General features: G+C 44.2%; 1 protein-coding gene across 2 annotated transcripts in view; it reads right to left on the reverse strand.

Annotated features, from left to right (window-relative positions):
• Positions 1-9,690: 9,690 nt before the first annotated feature.
• MOCOS (molybdenum cofactor sulfurase) overlaps positions 9,691-25,133 on the reverse strand; it is an 84,714-nt gene continuing 69,271 nt past the window's right edge. Inside the window, exons 10-16 of one of the 2 annotated variants that reach the window (XR_014503966.1) lie at positions 24,080-24,161; positions 20,763-20,887; positions 18,774-18,879; positions 16,517-17,529; positions 14,375-14,880; positions 13,498-13,738; positions 9,691-12,389 (exon numbers count right to left, since the gene is read on the reverse strand). Coding sequence is in view for 1 of the 2 variants with exons in the window: in XM_083407624.1 (XP_083263750.1) it covers positions 12,276-12,389; positions 13,498-13,602; positions 17,403-17,529; positions 18,774-18,879; positions 20,763-20,887; positions 24,080-24,161 (659 nt within the window). In the remaining variant the exon portion in view is untranslated. The remainder of the gene's footprint in view (positions 12,390-13,497; positions 13,739-14,374; positions 14,881-16,516; positions 17,530-18,773; positions 18,880-20,762; positions 20,888-24,079; positions 24,162-25,133) is intronic. The other variant, XM_083407624.1, reaches the window with a different exon arrangement.

Below are 25,133 nucleotides of genomic sequence, written 5' to 3' on the forward strand. Positions count from 1 at the left end.
AAGACGGGTGCAGATAATGCCTCCCTCAGCATTGCCTTCTTTTAGAGGCATTTTCCCTGGTGGGATTTCTGGACCTTTATCAACTTCACCGCAGGCAGAAATGAAGGAGGCAAAGCTTTTCTCACCGCAGCAGATCCAGAAGGAAGAGTCTATGTGATGCAATGGGTAGAATCATGGTTCTCAAACTTTTTTCTCTGGGCCACACTTTTTTGGGGGGGGGTGTTGCTTGCACCACACAGAACTTTTTATTGATAACAAATACATTGGAAAACAAAAGGAAAGAACTCCTAGTAGTGCTTGGTTTATAACATAACAGAACTACTTTAAAATATGATCACAGGACAAACCAGAAAGTATAAAACAATGCAGCTCAGCATCATCAATAAATTCTTCAGTTATTTTGCCTGATTTTTTCTGTTGAGTAGTCGATTCAGCCACTGCATCTTATCTGAGATTTCTACACATTTTTTGAAATATGATTATTGGCATTTCCGCTGTACCAGCAGCCTTTTAAAATACTGAACATTCTTGTTTGCCAGATGTCCATGTTTTGACAACAGGTGTTTTCTCATATTGTTTTGGGGCCATATTAGAATTAGAAAGGTTCTCACCGCAGATCAAGCCCATAGGCTGAGGAACATTTTCATTTCCAGTCCATGTGAAACTGAGACTCATATAGCTATCCACATATAAACAAACTTTCTCTTTTTGGACGTTTGCTTGGGCCTGCTATTGGTGTTGAATTAAATGAGTCTTCTCCCGCACTCTGAGCAGTGATTCTTGATCACAGCTACAATTGTCCTCATATCCCTTGCTGCCCTAGGTCTCATTTTGAAAATATATCTATCCATATTCTGCAAATAAAAAAATATATTTTGATACTATACTGTACTGCACTAGGTAAAGGTAAAGGACCCCTGGACAGTTAATTCCAGTCAGACCACTATGAGGTTGTGGCTCTCATCTCGCTTCAGGCCAAGGAAGCAGGCATTTGTCCACAGACAGCTTTCTGGATCATGTGACCAGCAGGATTAAACCACTTCTGTTGCAACAGGACACCATGACAGAAGGCACAATTCACAAAAACACCGTTTACCTTCCCACCGCAGTGGTACCTATTTATCTACTTGCACTTTGACATGCTTTCGAACTGCTAGGTTGGCAGGAGCTGGGACCGAGCAACGGGAGCTCACCCTGTCACGAGAATTCAAACCGCTGACCTTCTGATCAGCAAGCCCTAGGCTCAGTGGTTTAGACCAAAGCGCCACCTGCTCCCCTTATACAATATGATACTACACTGAAATGTTTAATTGTTTCTTTGATTGTCCTTGAATCTTCCTGCCTCACTTGCCATCCTCTCCTGCCCTACAGTGTGGACCATCACCCCCTTAGAGAAAAAGTGGGTTGGAGGGTAGGGCTAGGAGTGGGCAGACACAGGCTCGAATCCTCATTCAGTCATGAAGCCCACTCAGGTCTTGGAGCCAGTTATTCTCTCTATCTCTCTCTCAGCCTTGTTTACTTCACAGGGATGTTAGGTGGGGAAAAGAGACCCCTTTATGCCACCAGGAGTTCCTTGAAATAAGAGTGGTGTAAATAATAGTAACAGCAGTACGGAGAATTGAGGTACGGACTGCAGTGGAGGGGAGTGTCCTTCCCTGCGCACACTAAGCCTCCCACAAAGCCAAGTCTAGCTTTTCAGCATGCCACCCTGGATGGGTGCACACATGTGTGCAGAGCATGGCAACAATGGGCTATCAAAATTGCCAGGGTGCTCTTCTCTAGGAAATCTTGAAGTTTGGTGCCCACATGGAATCCAAGGCAGCCATATTACTAGAAGAGTCTAAAAGCAGGACGTCTATTTATATCCATTTATAGTCTGCTCTTCACCACATAGGCAGGTTACATACAGTTTAAAACAACAAGCAAATCACACAGTGTGTAGCAACACCAAGCTATCCATTAAACTGTGTCAAACAGCAAGCAAAACCAACAGGCAGCCCTGAGGAGGGAGTGGTGCATTGGACTCACCTTCCACCCCAAGCCATGTGCAAAAAGGTGTGCCTTGGCTCACCAACAAAATGCGTACAATGGTGGGGGTCAGACATGCCTCAAGGCGAGGGGGCTGTCCCACAGCCTGGCAATTTTGTAGCCTCTCTCCTCAAATGGGGACCCCCAGGTGGTTAAAGCAAGAAAAGAAGGAGGTGTGGTACCTTTGTATCCCAAAACACCTCAATTCCTGGAAACATCTGAAAAGGGAGATTCTAAATCTCTCCCTCAAGCCAAGAGACTTGAGGTGTGCCCTTAAATACTTACGGTAAGCCCAGTGCTATTTTTCTAGAAGGCAATGGTACCTGCCTGAGAGGTGCCAGAACTGAGGTCTGGTGAGTTCTGCCTGGAAATAAACCCTGCTTAAGCCACTCCACTTTCAAAATCAGCAAATGCAAAAAGGTGTTTTTTTTCAAGGAACATTTTCCTTCTTAACAAAAATGCCAGTTAAAATCTTTCTCCCAACAGTGTCACTGGGCACCTCAAAGCCACTGTCTTTCCCAGGACCTTCTTAAGAGATTTCTAAAGTGAGTAGAGTAGCTTGCCTTGGTTTAAAGTTTAAAAGGGGCACGGGGGGAGGGGGGAGAAAGACCACCGCCCAGTTACCTCATCAAAGTGTAAGCTTTCCCACCACCCAAAGGTGCTTGCCCAGGCTCAGTGGTGGGTGGCCAGTGGACTAGGGAACTATTCCCTAGAGACTATTCCCCTTCATGTTCTCCTGGTGCCTCCTTCCCAAAGCCCAGGAAGCTTTTGCAAGCCTTAGGGAGGCAGGAGCAATCAGTGGCGTAACTAGCCGCTCGGGTGCCTGGCGAGTGTGTCCTACAGCCGGGGGCAGGGTGGCTATGGGAGAGGCGGAGTGACTCAAGCTTGCAGACCTGAGCAGACTTTCCTCAGCAGTGCAAACTGCGCAACAGAAGAGGCCTGAGGCTGTAGACAGATACTAAACTACGCTTTTATTAAACATAAATCAAGACAAAGAAAACATGGCATCTCTCCTTGCTGTCTTATCGGAGAGAGACTGAAAACAAAAGCAATACAGAGCGGAAGTTCTGCTTGTGCCAGCAATCTGTGCTGGAATGTAAACAGACATGTGACATGTAACAATCCCATGTCTGCAGCAAAGGGTGGAATGGAATTCCCAACACCCGCACCCCCCTTCCTCTGCCAGTGGGTACCATGCTGGTGCCTCTGACCCTAGCTGTTTCCCTTCAGGAAATTTCACTGGACGCCACTGCCATGGCTGCTGCAGGCTCTACACCCTCCTCTTGATCTTTGAGAAGACATTTCTCATCACTCCCACTCCTCTCCACCATTGCAGGGGGCTCAGCTCCTGCTACCACCTAGGAGAGGGAGAGGAGTAGTGACAGTGGAGAAAAAGGAGGTTTTCTAAGGAACTGCCCAGCAGGACTGGTCCAGCAGTGGCGTAGCGTGGGGGGTGCAGGGGGGGCCAGCCGCACCGGGCGCAACATCTGGGGGGGGGGCGCTCACATTCGCAGCTCTCTGCCCCTACCTGGCTTACTCACTCTCTTAGGGGGTAAGGGTTTCTTTAACTAATCTAGTGGAAGAGACTCGAGTGCAAAAATCCACAGGTTAGGGGGAGCAAATTACTTGCCTTGCCCCAGGTGCTGACAACCCACGCTACGCCACTGCTGGTCCAGCAGTGTCGCGTGACCAAACAATGCCTGGGGCTCATGCACTGGGGGGGGGGGGGGAGAGCACGGAGGGTGAAGGAGTCTGCCATGGCAACCCAGCCCTCACTGCCGACACCACCAGAGCATCCCTGCCCAGCAGGAGCATGCTGCGCCACCTATGCAGGGGGGAGCCCAGCCAGCCGACGCAGCACTTGAAGGGCGCCAAGCAGGCAGCCCACCCTGGGAGCTGTCTTGATCGTCATAGAGACTGCAAGCAGAATGTGGCATAAGTGGGCCAGAATCCCTGGGTCCTGGTCTGCCTCTTGGGTTGCTGGTCTGCTCCAGCCTGTGTCCCCGCGGCTCGCACTTTGGCAGTCCTGTGGCATCGTTATATCTGAGTACTGAGGGAAAACAAGTATAAAAGGAGAATTGCTGGAGCAAGTACTCTGGTGAGAGAACCCTTGCAGAGATTTAAAACCACACAATATGCAGCAAAACATGGAAATATAAGCTGTTCTCTTTAAAATATGCCCTTCTACATCCTTCCAAAATTCCCCAGTTCCCTTAGCATAGAAACTTACATGTTTGGTAAGTTAAAAATGGTTTACTTAGAAACTCCCTAAAGGTTGGATTCATGTGTTGCACAGGCAAAAAAAAGTTTAGTTCTGTGCTGAAAGTTCCTAAATTACTGGTATATAGGTAAATAACATACCAAATTATTGGTATATAAGTTGGATCTAGAGCTAGATGTAGACTGAGGGAGAACCAATCTTGATTACTTAGTTCCTTCCTTCCCTTCATGCTTTAAATAGATTTAGGCCTGTTGGTTATATGAGGCTGGCAATCCCTCACCTTCATGTTAGCAGGAGTGAATTGGCTCCTCCTTTGTCCAGATGTCATGCGCAGCTACACAACTTCAGCATGGTGTTGTTTTTGTGACACCTCCACACAGTGGCACCTCACTCGCTCTCCAGGATTCCTCAAAGGTGATAGACCAGAGTCTCCAAGAGAATACGGTCAAGTTACTTCAGTATCCTATGATGCAACTCTTCCGGTCCTGAAATTCTGAATTCCTTTAGTGTAGATAGGGAGTGCCTGACCAACACCTTGTTAATCCTTAAAGACAGTCCCGACTCTTCACAACTTAAACTGGTTGCATGCAGTTCCCACTCCCAGAGAGGGTAGAGGCAACATCACAGTTCATCATCATCATCATCATCATAGTTTTATAATTTATACCCCACCCATCTGGCTGGGTTTCCCCAGTTGAGCAGTTCCCAGTTCCACCTTTCTGTGTTAGTATTAGGAAATACCTGGCAATAACAAAGTGAAATGTGTGTGTGTGGGGGGGGGGGAGAGAGAGAGAGAGAGAGAGAGAGAGAGAGAGAGAGAGAGAGAGAGAGAGATGGTCCTGGGGAAATTCCCTGGCAAGAGTAAACACAGTGCAGGATTCAGCTGGGATGCCCGTCAAAGGCTGTGTTTGTTTTTACTGTATTTTATTGGTATATGTAACATGCTAATCCTTTGCAACAAAACATATAAATAAATGTAATGGATGAGTATCTTTAATTAGCTGTAATTAACTAGCAGAATGACAAACAAGAGCTTAAAATGACATGGGAATGGAACCGGCAGTGTCAGACATCAGGGGCGGCCACAGGATTTGATTTGGATCCCCTTTTTGGTGCCTTGGAAAACAGCCTGCTTTGTTCCAAAGAGCTTTGGCGGCGGGAGGCTGCGCAACTCAGATCAGGCGCAAAGTCCGAGGCTGCATCCAGGGACATCAGGAAAACCTCATAATGGGAAATCACGTTGCCGAAACAGCGCCGCCTGGTGTCACAATGTTATAAGGCATTTAAAAGGCTGCTTTTTTAAAGACACGAATGTCGCGAGTCCCAGGCCTGCTTCGTCCACACAAAGGGTTCCCCCTCAGGTCCGCTTGTTCCGCGATTTCTGGTCGCGGCTCCGAGAGGTTCTTTTTCTCTTCCCATCGCTTTCTCCTGCGGAAACCCGCCGCTCCCCGGGGAATTGAGCCGGCGGCCCAGGGTCGCTTCCTGCAGTTTGGGACTTGTTCGGATTCAGCAGGAAACAGCGGAGGAGCCCGAGGGCGAGTCCTCCTGTCTTCCCCTGCTCTCAGGAAACCAAACTCCTTTGGGCAGAGGTGGGCGAAGCTGGAGATTTGTTTCGTGGGGATTTGGTCTGAAAATGGCAGGCAGAATAAGAGACGAGCCCCGACTTGTCAAATTGCAAAAGGACGAGGGGCTTTTGTGCTGGGCACCTTTAAAGTAGTCCAACCTCTCCAAAGGGGGGTTTGCTTGCTTGTTTTCCAGCGCCAGATGAGATTACAGTGGTACCTCGGGTTACAGACGCTTCAGGTTACAGACTCCGCTAACCCAGAAATAGTACCTCGGGTTAAGAACTTTGCTTCAGGATGAGAACAGAAATCGTGCTCTGGCGGCGCAGTGGCAGCAGGAGGCCCCTTTGGCTAAAGTGGTACCTCAGGTTAAGAACAGTTTCAGGTTAAGAACGGACCTCCGGAACGAATTAAGTTCTTAACCCGAGGTACCACTGTACGTTTCTTTTTGAACACAGAGAGATAGATCAGAAAGAGGAAGTTTGCCATCTAGTGGCAAAATGAGGAAATTTTGTTTTTATTAAAGATTTTCTTGGGTTACAAAGTAAATACATTGTCTCCATTTTCCGATTATAAAGTCCCTTTATAAGCCAAGCAAATACTTAATAAAAATTAATATAAAGTCCTTTATGCAGATAAATTATATTCAGTGTCAGACTTTAATGTTTTGTCTTCATTTAACTCTTGGAATAAAAATTCATAATCTAAAAAGACTCAGGATAATATCTTATTAAAACCACACTTATTTTAAAATGAACCAAATTGTCCCTAGGGGTGGAAGTGTCTCTAGGGGTGGACTAAAAAAATGTCCCTAAATCAAACCAAGAATGTGGTGTCATAAGTCTGCTTCTCTGGATCAATCTTTGCTTGGAAAAAAATGGAGCATTTTATTTTATTCCAATATATCAATAGTAGCTGGTACCAAAAAATCTCAAAATCAAGAGCTTTACCAGATATATATCTAAATATATATCAGATATACCGGTATATCTACTGTATTGGCCTGAATACAAGCCGCACCCGAATATAAGCTGCAGCTTTAAAATTGGGGGGGGGGGATAAAAAAATAATAAAATACCCAAATATAAGCTGCTCCATTCCTCGCTGCTCCTGGCTGCATACTGGGGGCAGTGGGGGGGGGGAGCCATGCTGCGTTACCGGCATCCTTTCCCCTTCCTCGCTCTTTCCCATCCCGGCCTTGGGGGAGAGGATGGGGGCGGTTTGCCCCACGCTCCTGGCTGCATACCGTAAGGTCGAGAATATAAGCCGCATTTTAACTTCTCACAGTCGGAATTTGGGGGGAAAGTGAGGCTTATATTCGGGCCAATATGGTACATCTTTTTTTTACTGCAAAAGGAACACTGTCTGGGCATTTGTGTACCCCTGGGTCAGCTTTTGTTGACCCCCCCCCCACACTTTTGCATTACATTGATACACAACCACCTTCTCCCTGTTCTCTGTTCTCAAAGCTGTGCAGATTCCTCCCCAGGCAGTACATCTGACAATTTCATTCAACTTCATATGAGGGAAGCATATAGACCCACTCAGGTTGTGACTGTAATTTTTAATGCTGTATTTCACATTGTTGTAACCTGGAAAGCATCTGGTGAATTGTAGAGTTGGGTTTTCTTGTTATTTTATTTCAGCCCAAAGAGTTAATGTTAATTCTCTGACATTTGGGGGCACTGCTTCCAACTGTGCAGATGTCAGTGCCCTAGAAGCAATACGCTGTAGGTCTACGTCTGTGTAAATTTTGCAACAGAAAGTGTATCGCAGTGTATTTTGCCCACAAAGGTCTGGGGGTTGGAGTTAAAACACAAAAAATGAAAACATTTCCTTCACAGAGGCTAACATTTAAATATTTCAAAAGGTCAACCCTTATCTCTCAGGCCATCCTCTGTGAAATATTTGTCTCTCTCACACCCACGGCCTTCTTGGTGCAACCCAGATCATACCAATAGAAATGGTCGTTTCGTGCTTTGGATATTTCCAGTGAGAAGACACTTCCCAGAATGTCGTAAGGTTCCTGGAGCAGTTATTCTTTAAGCTTCAAATTGGGAAAGAGATGAGAGAAAAGATGGTAAGAGACAGTAGCCTGGCAGAATCACAAAGATTCATGGAAATATCAGGTGGGAGAGTCCAAAGGAGGGCAATATGGTGCATCTGGCCAAACCGCTAAAGAAAGACTAGAGCAGGTCATTTGATAGCCACATTGTGATGTCACAGAAGGTGTCCCATGAAACACGCAGCTAGCAGCTGGATCTAACCATTAGTACCAAAACAACACAATCATCAGATACCGGTGAGCTTGACATCAATACAGTGGTGCCTCGGGTTACATATGCTTCAGGTTACATACGCTTCCGGTTACAGACTATTTCTTAACCCAGAAATAGTACCTCGGGTTAAGAACTTTGCTTCGGAATGAGAACAGAAATCGTGCTCCGGCGGCGCAGCGACAGCAGGAGGCCCCATTAGCTAAAGTGGTGCTTCAGGTTAAGAACAGTTTCAGGTTAAGAACGGACCTCCGGAACGAATTAAGTACTTAACCCGAGGTACCACTGTACCAGGAAAGGTCACAGAACAGATTATTCAACAGTTGGTCTGTGAGCACTTAGGAAAATAAGTCTTGCCCAACAAACCTCATTTCATTTTTTGATGAAGTTACAAGCTTGGTGGATCAGGGGAATGTTGTGGACATAGAGTATATTGATTTCAGTAAGGCTTTTGAGAAAGTATCCCATGATATTCTTGCAAGGAAGCTGGTAAAATGAACAGTTAAGTGGATTTGACCAAAGCCAAAGAGTACTCATTCATGGTTCCTTGTCATCTTGGGAAAAAGTGACCAGTGGGCTGCCTCAGGGCTCTGTCCTGGGCCCACTGAATCAGAATTCAAATTGACCTTAACAGATTGGAGAACTGGGCACAAGCTAACAAAATGAATTTCAATAGGGACAAATGTCAGGTTCTGCACTTAGGCAGGAAGAACCAGATGCACAAATATAGGATGGGGAACACCTGCCTTACTAGCAGTACATGTGAAAGGGATCTGGGGGTCTTGGTGGACCACAAGCGTAATATGAGCCAAGTGTGATGCAGCAGCAAAAAAATGCTAATGCTAATCTAGTCTGCATCAACAGAAGTATAATGTCCAGATCAAGGGAAGTAATAGTCCCACTCTATTCTGCCTTGGATAGCCTATACCTGGAATACTGTGTCCGATTCTGGGCACAACAATTTAAGAAGGATGTTGACAAGCTGGATCGTGTGCAGAGAGCAACCAAAATGATCAAGGGTGTGGAAACCAAGCCTTAGGAGGAGTAATTGTGGGAGCAACTGAGAGGAGATATGATAGCCATCTTCAAATATCTAAACAGCTGTCACATGGAAGATGGAACAGGCTTGTGTTTTGTCTGCTCTGGAGGGGAGGACTTAAACCAATGGAACAGATGAAAACCTGTTCCTTGATCTCAGGAACCTTCCTGCAAATATCTCATTTCCTGCCCTCCTGACAACACTTCAGAAAGCAGGAGGGGCCAGTCCTGCAGGGTACTGCTTCATCACTGTGTTCCCCGTGAGAAAGAGTCCTGCGGCCGGCAAGACTGCGCCTTTGGCGGGTGGCTCCCGAGCTGCTCCTCTGTGCACTCAGCTGCCATGCCAGGTCTGCTTGCCCTCCTGTCTCAGGAACCACCATGCCTAAGGGGCAGTGGTATATCCGAAGATGTCCAAATTGGCACAGTCTGGAGCAGTTCAGTCCATCATCTCAATCCAAAATGTCATCACAGAGGAAAACCAACTGCTTTGTGTTCACAGATTGGGTGACAATATCTCAAAGGCCCCCAATAGAGAATAGACAGACAAACCACTCTGCAAAAAGTGTAAGAGATGTCCGTTTAATTAAATGAACTCATAGAAAAACAAATTATATATTTTAGCTGAAACAAATATTTTCTAATATTTGAAATTTGGCAAATATTTTCAACCTGCTTTTCAGAAAGATGAATGCAAATTCTAACACAGAATAGTTTGTCCTGAGAGACATTTCCCCTCCCAATTGAGTTCTTTGGATTTGTTTACATTCTCTTGATTGTTTTGGCTGGTATTACAAAAAATAAGAGTCCTATTTCATGTCTATTTCATGTCTTCCATAAAATGCTTTCAGATACTAATATATCATATGTCATATCAAATATTATTAAATATTATTAAATATAAAATATTGGAATCAAGTATCCCATGATATCAAATATAGATCTCAAATATCAGACAAATAAATTTAGCTTCAAAAATATTTGGATAATATCTGCAAAGCATTTCTTGTCAGGATTCACGTACAGCAAAATTATTTTGTTTAAGTAGACAGTGCACAAATACAGTTATTCACTTGAATAAAAAATGCGGCTCAATTTACCACGGCATTTTTTCAGCATTCCATCTAGGCTGTAGCCATGTAAACCTCTCCATTCCATTTCACTTTTCCATTGGGTCAGATTCTGGGCTGGCCCAAGACATTTTGGCACCTGAGGTGAACCACAAAATGGCATTTCCATCCCCACCAGTGAAGAAAGGCTCAGTGAAGATCTACTTCAGAAATCATGGTGTGTGTGTGTGTGTGTGTGTGTGTGTGTGATCTTGATGCCTGTGGTGGTTGGCTCACCTTGCCTTGCCAGTGGGCTGGTCACCTTGCCTTGCCAGTGGCCCTGGTCAAATGTGCCACTCAAGTGAAGTGTCACAACCAATCTTTATGCACAACAAGGGGAAATCTGGTGCTAGTCCACAAATTGGGTAATGAACTTGCTACACTGCTATGCAGGCTGCGTTCCTATGCAAACTAAGCAGGGAGCAAGCCTCACTGAATGTAGCGGAACTAGCAAGCACTGGAATGCAGAGACTGTAGGCTTGGGCTGTAAAGACACAATCTTGTACTGTTTTATGTTTGTGGTGGTGAAGCCTTGCCATGAGCAAGAAGAGCAAAACGGGCCAGTGCCTGCATGAAGGTGAAGAAAGACAGAGATAGGAAAGAAATGGCACAGGACTAAAGTAGTAAAGGTATCAAAAAAGGAGATAAGGTTGGTTTGGAATGATCTATTCTGGATAAACTCATGGCACTGCCTCATAATTAACACATGCTTTTTTAGATGCTCACAAACCAGGCCAATTCCCCCTCCATTCAGGCTTATATTTGGTGCTAAAGCCCAGCTGCTGGGTGAGCGACCAAAAGCTGGGTAAAAAACAGAAAGTGGGATTACATCAGCCCCAAAGCTTGAAGTTGAAAATAAGAAGAGATTTGGATTGTTGGATTATTAATTAATTAATTAATTAATTATGAGCTGATTGTATGTCAAATTGAGGATTAAAACTGGAGATATGCAAGGTATGGGGGAGGCTGGGAGACTGGCAGTGTGAGAGAGGGAATGTATATTATATATTTATACAAAAAAAAATTCTAGGGGGTTCCTTTTCACTCTGTTTATTACTGGGGCCAGATGTGAGACAGCAATGTTCAAGGCCATGTTAGGGAGGACTATGTGTGTGTTGTCTGGGAAGAAGCAGGACCTGTTTTTCTCAGGCAAAGTGCTACTCAAGAGGCATCAGGGGTAAATGTTTCAAAACCAATTAATGACTATTATAGATAGATAAAAGAGGATTTACTCTATTCGACTATTTTCAGGACAAGTTATAACAATGTATAAAAGCCATAGCAGAAATTGGTAATTGAACAGGTGATGTGTAGGGAGAAGGGACGAGTGTACTTTGAAAAGATAGCTGTAAAAGTTATTTTATTGGGAGCAGCAAAGAAGGGAGGAAAACAGAGGGGACATTTGGGGGAGGGTGGGAAATCAGCTTTTAAACTTGTATTAATTTGGTGGCAATTTGTTAAAGATCAATAAAAATAATTGGCAAAAAAGCAGAAGTCTGGATGAGTCCTTTGTTGCAGGTGCTACTTGCATTTGTTTTACTTACAAGCAGTGCATCACAGCAGGCACTGCAGCAAGGCAGCAAATTTGCTATCCATGTTAAAGCCTTGGAATCCCAAAGTGCTTCGCTTCCAGCCGGCTATCTCTGTTTCTTATCTAAAGCACTATTTCTTCTCCCCCCCCACACACTGCACACACACACACACCATACTTAATTTAAATCAGCTGACTATTTGAGGTTATTAACTATCAGTCTAACTTGTGAAGTGGCATTTTGAGGACATTAAATTTCCTAGTCAGCATCACTGCCCTGCAACAAGTCTCTCGTGAACCTGAATGGAAAAAAGAAATCAAACGATCAAATGATATAGAGTTGCAAAAATTGATCCACCTGATTAGCTGTGACATGTCATTTCTTAAAGGTGATTGACCTTTTACTCATAATATTGGAGAAGATCATATTGCTGTTGAGAACACATATGAATAACCGTCCCATATGCTGGTTTAGCCGAGGAATCCTCCACCTGTTTGCTCTTCAGCCGATGGTCAACATGCGATAATGTTCTTTACCGCTGCAAACACTGGCGATCCCACTGACAATGTATCTGGATGGGAGACCTGGATCTCAGGATGATTCATCAGGTATATTCCAAACTTAGTCTGAGGGGAGAAACATTTGTAAGTAAGATCAAATACCCAACAGATGGAACAGTAACAAGTGCAATGCCTCTGGATGGTTAAACTAAATTCCTATAAGTATAAGTACTCCTATAAGTATATAAGCAGTGCAATGAACAGAAACAATGGTCAGGTTAATTAAGATGATGTTCAGAACCATTTCCATTTTTCTTGCTTAAATTCAGCCTTAATTTATGTGAAGATTTCCGAGGAAGCACTGTAGTATTTGCTGTGGAAGTTACCCAGACTTTGGCTTATTAGCTTGAATCCTACTGTACTGTGGGACAATTTCTGGCCTGTTTTGTTTTTTAGTGGGGTGGGGTGGCATTTGACCTTTCTATAGTTATCACTGGGTAAACACTTTTAAGAACCCTCCCCCCCATGTAGACAGGAAAGGAGGCATGATGCTCTGTTAAAAATTAAGCTTAACATTTATTATACTTACAGATCTTTCAGGGTTTGACGGGGGGGGGGGGGAGGAAGGCAAATGAAAGCTTGCCTTGCTTTCTGCTTTCTCCCCTTTTTTAAAACCAAAAGGTTTTGTGGAAGTGGCAGCAAAGCTCCATTGAGCAGCTCATTCACATTTGTATATTCCCTCATACGAACCTGCCTGGGTCTTGAGATCTTCAAGGAAGGCCCTCCTCTTGGTCCCCCCCCCCCCTCAGAGGCACACTCCTTGGGCATGTGGGAGAGGGCCTTCTCGGTGGTGGCTGCTCCCAGACCTTGGAGAAGTTAGACTGGCTCCCTCCTTGTTGTTCTTCCACTGGAAGGTGAAAACCTTCTTCTTCCAACAGGCTTTTGGGAACTGACCGCTTTTAAGGAGAGGGCTGATGCTGCGCTATTTTTGTTGTAATTGTATGTTTTTAATAGATCTTCTATCTGTCTGTTTGTCTGTTTCTCTATACACACACACATATACATACATACATACATACATACATACATGGTTACTGTTAATTCTATTAATGTTTAATTGTATTTAAATTATTCTTTATTCTCTCTGTTTTCAGCTGTTCTTATTTTAACTGTAAGCCTTCCCTGTAAGGGAAAAGGGCACATTTTTTTTGAAAAAAAGTATTTGTATACTGACTTTTTTGTCTTTAGTGGCAGCCAGAGTCTGAAGAAATTCCTTGTTCCGTTCTCCAGTTTTTTGATCAATGCAGATAACCAGACATCTGTGGCATGGCCCAATAACCTGAAATTTGCACAGAGAAGATCTTGAAGCCCCCACTTAGCCAGGAATCACAACACACCTGCTTCTAGAGGAGTCAAATGTCAGCAGCAACCATTCTGACCATATCACCAGCACCAAACATTTTTGGCTTGCAAAGCTGAGCAGGGGTGGGGATGTAAACCATGGCAAGTGTTTGCCCCACTTACTGGAAGAGTTATTGGTGTTTATTCAGCCTTCTGCAAAATCAAGGCTGCGTAAGTTCAAGCCCAGGGGTGAAATGCAGCCCTCCAGGTTTCTCTGCCCAGCCCTGAAGAGCCTCCCAGGCGATGCTCCCGCCACAGCTCCTACTGGCTCTGCTCCACTCCCTTCCTGCGCGCTTTTGCTTGGCTAGAATAAGTTCTCAAACTGTGATGATGCCATGTGTGTGTGTGTGTGTGTGTGTCTGGAGAGAGAGAGAACTCCAGAATGTAGGAGTTTCATAGGAAGCAGGCGTTGGGCTTTGCTTCTTCCCTCATTCTTGAAGGTACTGGGATAGCTCAGTCAGCAGAGCCTGAGACTCTTAATCTCAGGGTTGTGGGTTTGAGCCCCACACTGGATAAAAGATTCCTGCATTGCAGGGGGTTGGACTAGATGACCCTTGGGGTCCCTTCCAACTCTACAACTCTGTTATTCAGATCAGAGACTTAGGAAGCGCTGCTACCTTCCCTTGCACTCTGCCATCTTCTGCATAAGAATGTAGCTCTCTACCCAGAAGATGCCTTAGTGGAGAGCAGGCACAACAGAGTGGCTCAACCCTGTCAGAGCAGGGGCCACAACAAGAAACAAAGGCTTCCTCTCTGTCTGGGATAAGGGATTCAGAAAAGAACTAGTAGTAACTACTGCTGCCATGCTGGAATCCCATGAGCAGCCACCTGGAGAATGCTTTCAGCTTCAGCCACCAAATTGAATCTGGGGGGAAACTCTTAACATAAGGACTGCAAACATCAAATCACACAGCCTCCTGCCTTGTTTTTAGTGTGTCTGCAGCACTGAAGTGACCTCCCTGAGGCATAAGCCTGAGCTGCGCGTATGGAGGTCCCGGGTTACCCAGACGACAAGACGCTCAGCCTCTCAGCCTCGCTGATGTGCTCCAAAAGGAAGCAGAGAAATACGCCTGGCAGCAGTGTTGCCCGAGGGAGGCGTTCAAAGCACCATCCATCTGCCTTACACACTCCACTCTGGATTTGTGCAGGGTTTACTCCTTGGCCTTTTCTTCTCCTGAAGAGATCCCACAAGGCAGCAGGAAAGGGAAAACCTCCACTGCCTCGCAGGATATAGCATTTCTTGCAACAGGCTGAGGGCCGCAATGCACAATGGGAAATGTTCTGGAGGATCCACACCAAAGAGCTAAAAGTGGGCAGGACTGAAGCATAGGTTGGTGGGGCGATACAATACAGTGGTACCTCGGGTTACATACACTTCAGGTTACAGATTCCGCTAACCCAGAAATCGTACCTCGGGTTAAGAACTTTGCTTCAGGATGAGAACAGAAATTGTGCTCCGGCAGCGTGGCAGCAGCAGGAAGCCCCATTAGCTAAAGTGGTGCTTCAGGTTAAGAACGGTTTCAGGTTAAGAACAGGCCTCTGGAATGAATTAAGTTCTTAACCCAAGGTACCACTGTATGATCTATCCCAGCCAGGCCAAATGCCCCCCCCCCCCCAGTTCTCCATCCATCCAACCAAGAGGCAGTGCAGCCCAGCCAGGCAAAACAGGTTTCCCACCCCCCAATCTTTTGGGAACACAAAAGCTCTTGCAAGATATGTTCTTCCAAATGAAAGGGCAGATAAAATGATAATTTAAATAAAAACAAACCAGCATACATGAGGGAACATTTTCATACTGGTTATACAAGTAATCAAAACATAACAAAACAAGACAATTTTTCATTCAGCTCTCCTTATTCTATTTTATTCACGTTATTCTCTATTATATCAATTAACTAGCTTGCCTTAGTTTTAAAGCTTTGTTCTCTATTATACAGCATAAACTTAGTTTCAAGTAGAACATCTTTCAAAATGCCTACAACTCTTAATTGAATCAACATTACTCTTTTGAAGGACTGTGGCTTTTTTTGTGGGGGGAAAGGTTTGTTTTTGTTCTTTTTCTTGTTTTTATAATGTATTTTGTGTTCTCATTTTGTATTTTTATGTTGTGAACCGTCCTGTGATCTTTGAATGAATGGCATTATACAAATTTAATAAGTAATAATAATAGTATTCCTATTACTAACATAGACAGTGTTTAATTATAGTGCCTAGGATCCTCACATACCTATCAATTATACCCATTGGTCTAATTTTTCTCCAATGAGAAGTTAGGGTTGCCATATTTCAAAAAGTAAAATTCCTGACACCCCCAAAGTTGAGCTTTTGGTGGGAAACCTCCTCCCCCCCCCACCCCATAGTGATTCTGGAGCTGTTTCCGCTGCTTTTTCCAGCGCGTTGCCATACAGCCTGGTTTTCCCTGACATTTTGCCAATTTGGCAAAATTCCCCCCTGATGCCATTTTTACCCCCCAAAACCAGGACTTGTCAGGAATTTTCTTGACGTCTGGCCAGCCTATGAGAAGCAGTATTTATTTTAGACAAGCAGGCAAGTCCATGCTGGGAGCCTCACGGAACCACCAATAGAGAAGCAGAATCCACTGTGAAGAAGTTTTTCCCAAAGGGGCTTCTCTTGGAAGTGGCTATGAGGGAATAGTGGAGTGGGTGAGGGAAGTTGACAGAGTGAAAGGAAACATTGGCAGACTCAATATAAAGAGAACAGGAAGCTAACTGGCGGCGGGGGGGGGGGGGAGAAGCCTGAAGCAAACCCAGGGAGTTACTTGAGCGGGGAGTGGTGCCATAAGTCTCTCAGGTCCAACAACTGTATTCCTCCTTCCACCACAGCATGGCCACAAGGAACACCAGATCATGGAGCTGCTGGCTGGGCTCTTGGTCGGTCTTGTAGGGTTCCAGCCTCATATAATTTTAGTATGTAAATCTAACCAGTGTATGAAGGGGTTAAAATAATAGAATAAACTGTCCTGCCAGGCTGAGCCTATGCCATCATCCTCCACCTTAGCAGCAATAGGTCACCATGCCAGTATTTCTCTCTCCATAAGTATTTCTCTCTCCATAAGGAGACCACATGACTATGACCAGCCTCTTCTGTTTCAGATCATTTTCTCAATAGTTTATCAATAGTTTAACTTTTACCTTTTGTAACTAAGCAACGTCTTGACTGCCTGTCCATCTTTTCTGGCTGCTGTGTGGAAAAGCACATGGATCTGACATTTGAAGAGGTGTTTTTTTTAAAGTAAACTCTCTTAGGACTTACCCAAATGTGTGGTCAATGTCTATGCTGGGGAAGTGGGACAATTTGGAAAGCGCTTTTAAAAGGGGACATTTAAGGGACTCAGTGGAAGAACACTTTTTAAAGGCTTTACACTAGGTTTTCGTTGCTGAATGTTTTGCGATGTTAAATCTCTGCTGGGGTTCTCTTACCAAAGGGTTCCTGCCCCAAACTTGGGTCTTGGCTCCCAGGATTCAACAAATCTGACACGTACCGGCTGCCTTCTTGCCCTTGCATCACAGGGCCATGCCAGGTCACTTCTGCGGTAGCAGAGAGCCATTGCACACACAAAGTAATACACTGCTGCTCAGACTATTCTAGCTCAAAGCCGTTCTGTATCCCAAAAAGCTGTTCCAGATCCTTGCCTGAATCATTGTCTTGCAAGAAGCTGCTGCCTACTATTTCCCAGCATGCCGCATGACACTAACAAACAGCTGCAGCCATTTGTACCTTGAAACGCAGGGGACCCACTGCAATCTCCTCCCACAGGTCTTCTTCGAACGGCTCATCTGTGCTGACTACAATGTTGGCACGGAAGCGGTGGACGAGTTCCTGCGGGGGAAGTGATTCACCTAGTCTGTTCCACAGAGGCAGAGGGAGAAACAATATGGTCTAATATTAACCCAAATGAGTTCAGTAACACTTGTGCTTTCATGTTTCTCAGTTCAATGAAGACAGATTTCTATTGCATTCAAAAGGCGAAAGCTTTCCCATAGCCTTAATTACTAACATGAACAAAGTTTGAACAAGTGCAATCAGTGACGTAGCTAGGCTTATGCTGAGTTTGCCGCCCCTCTCACCGTTCCTCACCTGGGAGCCCTGCCAGCTTGCCGCAGTCCTCCCCCCCCCCCGCTCTGAAATTCCTTTCCTTCTTTCCCCCCACTTCCCAAGAGGCAAGAAGGAATTTGGTTCCTGTCACTTCAGACTCCACCTCTTCTTCGTTTTTCTTAATGCCTCATCATGTTCTTTGTTTCTCTTGTTTCAACCACAGGCAGAGCTGAAGCACCTATTCCTGCCTGGCAACAGCACCCAAGAATGGTGCAAAGCAGGAGCAAGAAGGGAACGTAATCTCTCATACCTGCACGTTGCTTCTTTGGACAGCCGTAATACTGCTCAACTACAGTGGGTTTAGGTGGTGTCATAGGCGCTGCCTGCAACAAGTTCACACGCTGCTGGCGTGTGAAAGCCCAAAGGGGCTCATCGCAGGCAGGCACAGGAAGGCCTGGCCCCTCAAGGTTGGGGGAGGCCCAGCTCCATCCCCTCAGCCATAGAGAGTTGGCACCTATGGGTGGTATGGTCAGATGAGGGCGGCCATCTTAAACCTTCCCAAGTCTAGGTAAATGCGTCACAAAATTTCCCGTTTTAAAAAATCCCCGAATTGCAGCAACACTGGAGCCCATGAGAAGGGATTGTTCTTTCTGTTCTTCTAAGTGCCACTTGTCCCTTTCAGCCTGAAATAACCAGCTGCACCTATGTAAGATCTAGAAGTCTTAGTAGACTGCAACATGAGTCAACAATGTGATTCTGTAGCAAAAAAAGCTAATGCATCAATAGAAGTCTAGTCTCTAAATCTAGTACTACTCTATTCTGCCTTGGCCAGACCACACCTGGAATACTGTGTGGACAATGGACGAGACACTGGACTAGAAAAGCTACTGGCTTAAGAATCTTAAGAATAATAGTTGCCATAATTGGGCATGTACAGTAGTCAGTGTACAAGTGAAACATTAAGGAGGTTGGGCCAGAAGAAGTCTTGCTCATGGAAAGGACAAAAAGAGGCAGCACAAGGAAATGTGCCTTTTCAGGTGAGGAAGCACTTACCTTTCCACAACTTTATCTCTCAGCTGCAAAATACTTGTTCTGTTGATCAGGAGGTATTGTGCTTCATTGACTAGAGAGAGCGAGGCCCTTGCAGAAGAGGTCTCTCCTGAAATACATTCAGTATAAGGTGATAATTATTAGAAATTCTGAGCACAGTGGAATGAATCCAGTCTCTATCAAAGGCCCCTTATGACTAAAACAGACACCATGAAGATGAGGGGTAAAGGTGCTGTGGCTGCTACTTGCGCAAGTGTTACATGCAGTGCAATTTTTCTAGAAAAAGAGGTGCTGGAGCTCACCACAAACTTATCCCTTGTTCTCTTAGAATGGCAATGGCGCCCCCCCCCCCCCCGAGAGGTGCCAGAACTGAGCTCCAGTGACCTCCAGCTGGGAAAAAAACCCCTGGTTCCATGCATGTCATTTCATGCATCAGCATGTCAGTGAATTGGAAGCCAGGCAAGCACACTGCTTATGCGCTAATGCTGTACACGAATGGGCCAACATGCAAGCTGGCTGCCTCTATTTGCATGGCTTGGAGCCAGACTGCATGTGACACCCACAAGAACAAACAGCTTAGCTATGTCCCTTGATAATTCTTATGGCTCCCATGCCTATAGGCAGAGGAAGTTGAAAAGTTGAAGAGGACTGAATTTGCAGTAAATCTCTTATCTCTCCCTTTCTTTCTCTGTCACACACACACACACACACACACACACACACACACAGAGAGAGAGAGAGAGCGCGCAGCCCACTTTCCTGCTCCACCGAACATCTATTGCGAATCAGCTGCTAAACAGAGAAAAGCAAGGATTAAAGGCTCCCCCATCCCCGTGTGTCCCCATCTGATCTCTCCAGCTTCCTCTGACAGTAGATGGTGGGATTTGAAAACTCTTATCAGGCAGAGCCAAAATGTTCTCACATGGTGAGTGGGATGTGTAGTCCCACTCGATTCATACCAGGTAAAGATATTAAATCCTTAGAAGCTTCAAGAGGATTCTATCTCTTGAAAGGCATGGAAGCATTGCTTGGGGCAATCACCATGACTGAGCACCACTCCTAATATGATCTATCCCTGCCATCCATGAACCCAAACCCAAACTCCTTACTCTGCATGCATCTCCAAGCCCTCGCTCTCCATTTGCTGATCTCTTCTCGTTACCCATCCAACATCCCATTTACTATTCAACTTACGCACCCTTAACAATCCTGCCCTCCCACTGGCCTCGTCATAACCACTACTTGGTCCATTTGAATTGACTTGGCTCACTTCCATCGGCATGTGACGTCTCATCTGACTCATCACATGTCCCAACTCTAAATCCAGAAACCAAGGGGAAGGTTTCTTGCACCCTGTGTCCATTATAGCTCAAAAGAGTGCACAGTTCTTTGCTTACGCATTAAGAGCAGAGGGAAAGAGTAATGCAAAGGAGAAGAGCTACTTCTCTCTTGGGCTGCAACATACAATGAATGTGTTTGGAAAATACTGCTAATAATATTGGTGTTTCCTACTTATTCTTGGAAAGCTTGGAGCACCCTATGTAAGCATCCCAGTAGCCTTCTATCAAAGCACTAACCCAACACAGGCATATGCAGCTTCAACTATGCTGCAGCATGTAATAAAGTAATGTTCAAGTCCTTGGTTTTCTCACAGAAATGCACAATATCAAGGTATTTTCAGACATTGTTTTAATTACAATTTTATTTAATAGGATATTCAATATGAATATAGTTTCAGTGATGGTTTGGAGTGCTCACTATATGTTGTTGGATACAAAGGTTTTCTTTTTGTTATAAAACCCAGAAGTTTCCCCTATTAGTAGTGCGGTATTAAAAGTCAGTCCATCGTGTGTTCATTTTGTAATTTCAGTGCATCCCGTATCACTGGGGCAATTTTGATTTTCATCTATGAAAGAGCATATAAGCCATGCTGACACTTCACATTTGCAGCACTGGGATATTCATTTCCTAACAACCATGCAAAATGTATACCTTTTTCATCTTTCTTATTAGCATTTCTTTTGAAGTCTGAACTCTGCCTGATCAGGCAGCACTGCCGGCCAAGAAAGGCAGAAAACCAATCAGCCGCTCTTCCTCCACAATCGTGTGTCTGCACTCTGTAAGGGAAAAGTGGAAGGAAGAATTCAGAGCTCCCTTTCAGATGCAAAACTAATGTCAGGCTGGTAGCAATGCATAATTAGATATTTTTAATGCCAGCCACCTACAATCCCGCTGTACCCACTATAACACAGTGTTAGCCAAAAACAGCATTTGGAAGAACTATTTTGTTAATCGAGAATATTATGTTCTGTTATTTACATAGCACAACTGTAAACCGCTTTATAGGTTTTCTTGTGTTTCTTCCTATTGTTTCCATTTCAGACGGGTGATTGAGGCTAAATTAAGTCTTGCATTAGCCAGGGTAACATGATGGTCAGGTTTGGACACTGACCCCTGGTTCAGGAAACCAAGGTTTATGGAGCTGGGGGCTGGTGCCCCAGCATGTGCCCTTCTTCCCTCACTTTCTTTGGTCCTGTCCCATGCTTGGCTTCTGCATAGAGATCCTGTCTTGCATTAAGAAAAAGTTCCAAATTACTTCTCTTCTTTAATATCAGTTCACATTCCAGGATAATAAGTCAGATTCAGATCACATTGCACACATTGCTATCAAAACATTAATTATCAACATATTCAATTATCTGAACCTAAAGAATTATGCCCAAACGTGTGGCTGATTCAGATATCCAAAGAGCCAGAGTTTTCCCACTTCCTTACTTGTTGTCAGGGACTGGGCAGAGGAGGAATGGTGGAGACCGCCTTCCCAGCCTGACCCTTCCAGAGAACAGGAAGACAGTATAGATTTACAACAGGGGTTTGAGGGAGGTCACAGCTCAGAGACAGATGAAAGGAAAAGTTGGGAAATAAAGGGAGAGGAGGAGGAAGAGGAATAACCAGGGGGGCAACAGAGTCTTTAGAAAGCATTCCAGACCCCGCCCCCCAGAACCTGGCGAGCCTTGAAAGTAGGAGAGCAAAGAGCTCAAAGACAGAGGGCATTTCTCAACACCCATAAAAGCGGACGGTAAGAACATTCCTTGTCTTTGTATGTTCCTGGGCAACCGGCTGTGGGAGTCACTGGCAGCAGCCTGACACTTGTTTGTTCTTTGCTGGTTGATGGCAGCCAATTTTGGGCATTTGTTTGGGGGGGGAGAGACTGGACAAATATCATACATTTTAATTACGCTCCTATTTTTGAAAGTCTTTCAGTCTATACTCTATTATAGTTATCTCAGAATAAGTTCAGATTTTTAGATGCAATCCATACTCCTATGTATTTAATTTTCTTTTCCACTTTAATTCCTAAGTCATTTTCCAGTTCTCTCTTTGTTTGGTTATTTATATTCTGAGTTAGTATTTTCATTTAATCTTTAGTAATATAAAAATTCTGAGTTAGTATTTTCATTTAATCTTTAGTAATATAAAATTGCTGGCCCGAAGTCCATATCATCTAGGATCTTTGTCATAAAGGTCCATGAAACATTGTCGAAGGCCTTTTCCACATCTAGAAACAGAAGCGCTGTTCCAGATATTCAATTATATTCAAAATATTTCTGATGGTATTTTTCATTTGTCTAGATGGCAAAAACCCGCTTGATCTTCACGGATTACTGTATTCAATTCCGTTATCATTCTATTTGCCATGATATTTGTAAATAATTTATAATCATTGCTTAATAAAGATATTGGCCCAAAATTCTTTGGGTGCATAGTTCTTTGGTCTTGTTTTGGAATTAATACTATAAATGACTTTTTCCACAAAGGTGGGATTTCTTCCCTTTGAAGAATTTGGTTCATTAACTCCACCAGTGGTTGAGCCAGTATTCCTTGGAAGAATTTGTAGTACATCGAGGATAGTCCATCAGGTCCAGGCGATTTCCCTAACTTAGCTTGTTTAACCACTGTAATAACCTCCAGCAGCGCTATCGGGGTGTTAAGATTTTCGATTTGTTCTTTGGTGAGGTGTGGTATAGTCATGCTGACCACATGGCCTGGAAAGCTGTCTGTGGACAAACGCCAGCTCCCTCGGCCTGAAAGTGGAGATGAGCACCACACTCCAAAGTCAAATTTGACTGGACTTGAAAGTTAGTTCAGATACAAGGATCTGCCTTTTCTTTTCTGCCATGAAGACAGATGCAAAGATTTACTGAGCTTCTCTCCATACTTATCCTCCTTTAAGCACAACTTTGACTCCCTTGCCATCTAAATATGTTTCAAAGAAGTTTTTCGGAGAAAGAGTGGGATATAATAATATTAATAATAATAATAATAATCCACCCATCCCCGATACAGGGCTGCTTTCATATGCCATCTGAAAGTTGTGTAGTTCTTTATCTCCTTGACACCTGAGAGAGGGTGTTCCACAGGGAGGAACACCTCCCTGGCTTGTTTCCAACTACTAACATTTTAAAATAATGTTTCATTTTTTGTCTTTATGGTTTTAGCAGTGATGAGCATTAAACATGACACATAAACATTAAACATGAACGGTTCTAAGGCTCTGTTATTTAATGTCACGTATTTGTCGTACATGTACCCAATCTACGTGTGAATAAATGAAGTCACCTATCACTGCAGCACTTCCAGTTTTGGATGCCTCCTTGATTTCATTCTTCATCTCAAGCTCACCCTAAGCATTTTGGTCAGGGCAACAATAGCACACCCCAAGTACTAAACTACTCTTTTCACCCAGTATTGCCACCACAACAATTTTGTGCATATATCTGCCCTTTTTTACAATTTTTAGTTTGTTGGACTCTGTATCTTCTTTGCTGTACAGAGTGGCATCATTCTTTTCTGTCCTTCCTTAGAATTTGTATCCAAAGATAACTAAACTCCTCTGGTTCTCTCCAAAGCCCCACTAAGACTCTTAAACACAAATAATAGTTTAGTGTTACATCCAAACACAGCTACTGTGCTCATATGGATTAATCACGGCTCCCTTCACCCACACCCTCTGCCCTGGGAAGAAGGCCATTGGTTTCCAGCCACACAGTGTCCTTTCTGGAGGCAGATCAAGATGAGCAGGAGACAGCAAAGGTGGCAAGGTTTTTACTGGGGCAATCAAAATAAGATCCACTATTTGGCTATTGATTCAAAACCCTAAAACATATTTTATATAATTGACTTTTTATTTCTATTCCTTGTATATTGTATTGTTGTTTTATTGCTATGGCCAATATTTGCTGATGCAAATAAAGATTCATTCATTCCACCAACACGAGCTCTGTGGGTTCACTCCCCCCCCCCCTCACCTGTGTGAGCAGACTTTACTCTGGCAGGTCAGAGTCAGACATTCACTGTCTTCTTCCAAGGATACAGAAATGGGATCCATCCCTACATAAAAAGTTACAGAAAACATTATTCATACCTCCATTTTTAATAGCATTGAATAGAATGATCCAAGTCATGGGCTAACGTAAACCAAATGCTTGCCTTGAAAATTCTTCACCTAGAACCTGAGAATGCATTTTGTGGTGGACTGAGGCTGTAAGCATATAGGTGAGCCTGTGCAACTAGGAAGTATAGATCATCTGCTTGAGGCTTATAGGGGACTGATTCTAGCCAGTCCACAATCCTCAATAAGGGGGGAATGGTCTCTGAGTTAACAGCACTGCCCATCTTGGAGATCCCTACATGCATCTATGAACAAGAATGTCTGGATTGAAGCTTCAATGTTTTTAGTGGCAGTTTGAAAGGGTTCTGGGCAGGAGATGGTTGCAGATAGATTGTTAGTTCCCTGCAAACCACAGTTTGCAAATCAGAAGCCTTGGCAGCAAGTACATTCTGTCACTCTTTCTTTGCTGGAGTTCAGTGTTGCACAAATCCAGTGTTCTGGCTCCCGCTCCAACACACAGCAGCAGATGTCAGTACTTGTAAGTTAAGGAAGTGATCTTTATTGAAGCGGAGTAATGGTACGGACTCAGAAGCAAAAAATAAACTGACCCAGACCCCTCATAAGGGAAAGGACAGTCTCAAAAAGCATGCTGTATAGTTGAAAAGAAATTCGTAAAAGGACAAGCAAAAGGATCAAGGGGATGAAGCAAGTCCTCTATGAAGCATACGGGACCTTTCATTTTAGAGGAAAGGTAAGTAAAAATTGTGCAGGGTGTGTAGAAAAGTCCCCCCGCCCTCATAATGCTAAAATTCATGGACATCCAATGAATGTTGGAAGATTTAGATCAAATTTTTAAGAAAATGCCTTCTTCATGCAGTGCATAGCCCAACTATGGAACTTGCTCCCCCAAGAGGCAGTGATGGCCATTATCATCATCATCATCATCATCATCATCCTTTATCAACATTAGA

This window comes from Podarcis tiliguerta (assembly GCF_965153285.1).
Source record: "Podarcis tiliguerta genome assembly, chromosome: 13".
Taxonomy (NCBI): domain Eukaryota; kingdom Metazoa; phylum Chordata; class Lepidosauria; order Squamata; family Lacertidae; genus Podarcis; species Podarcis tiliguerta.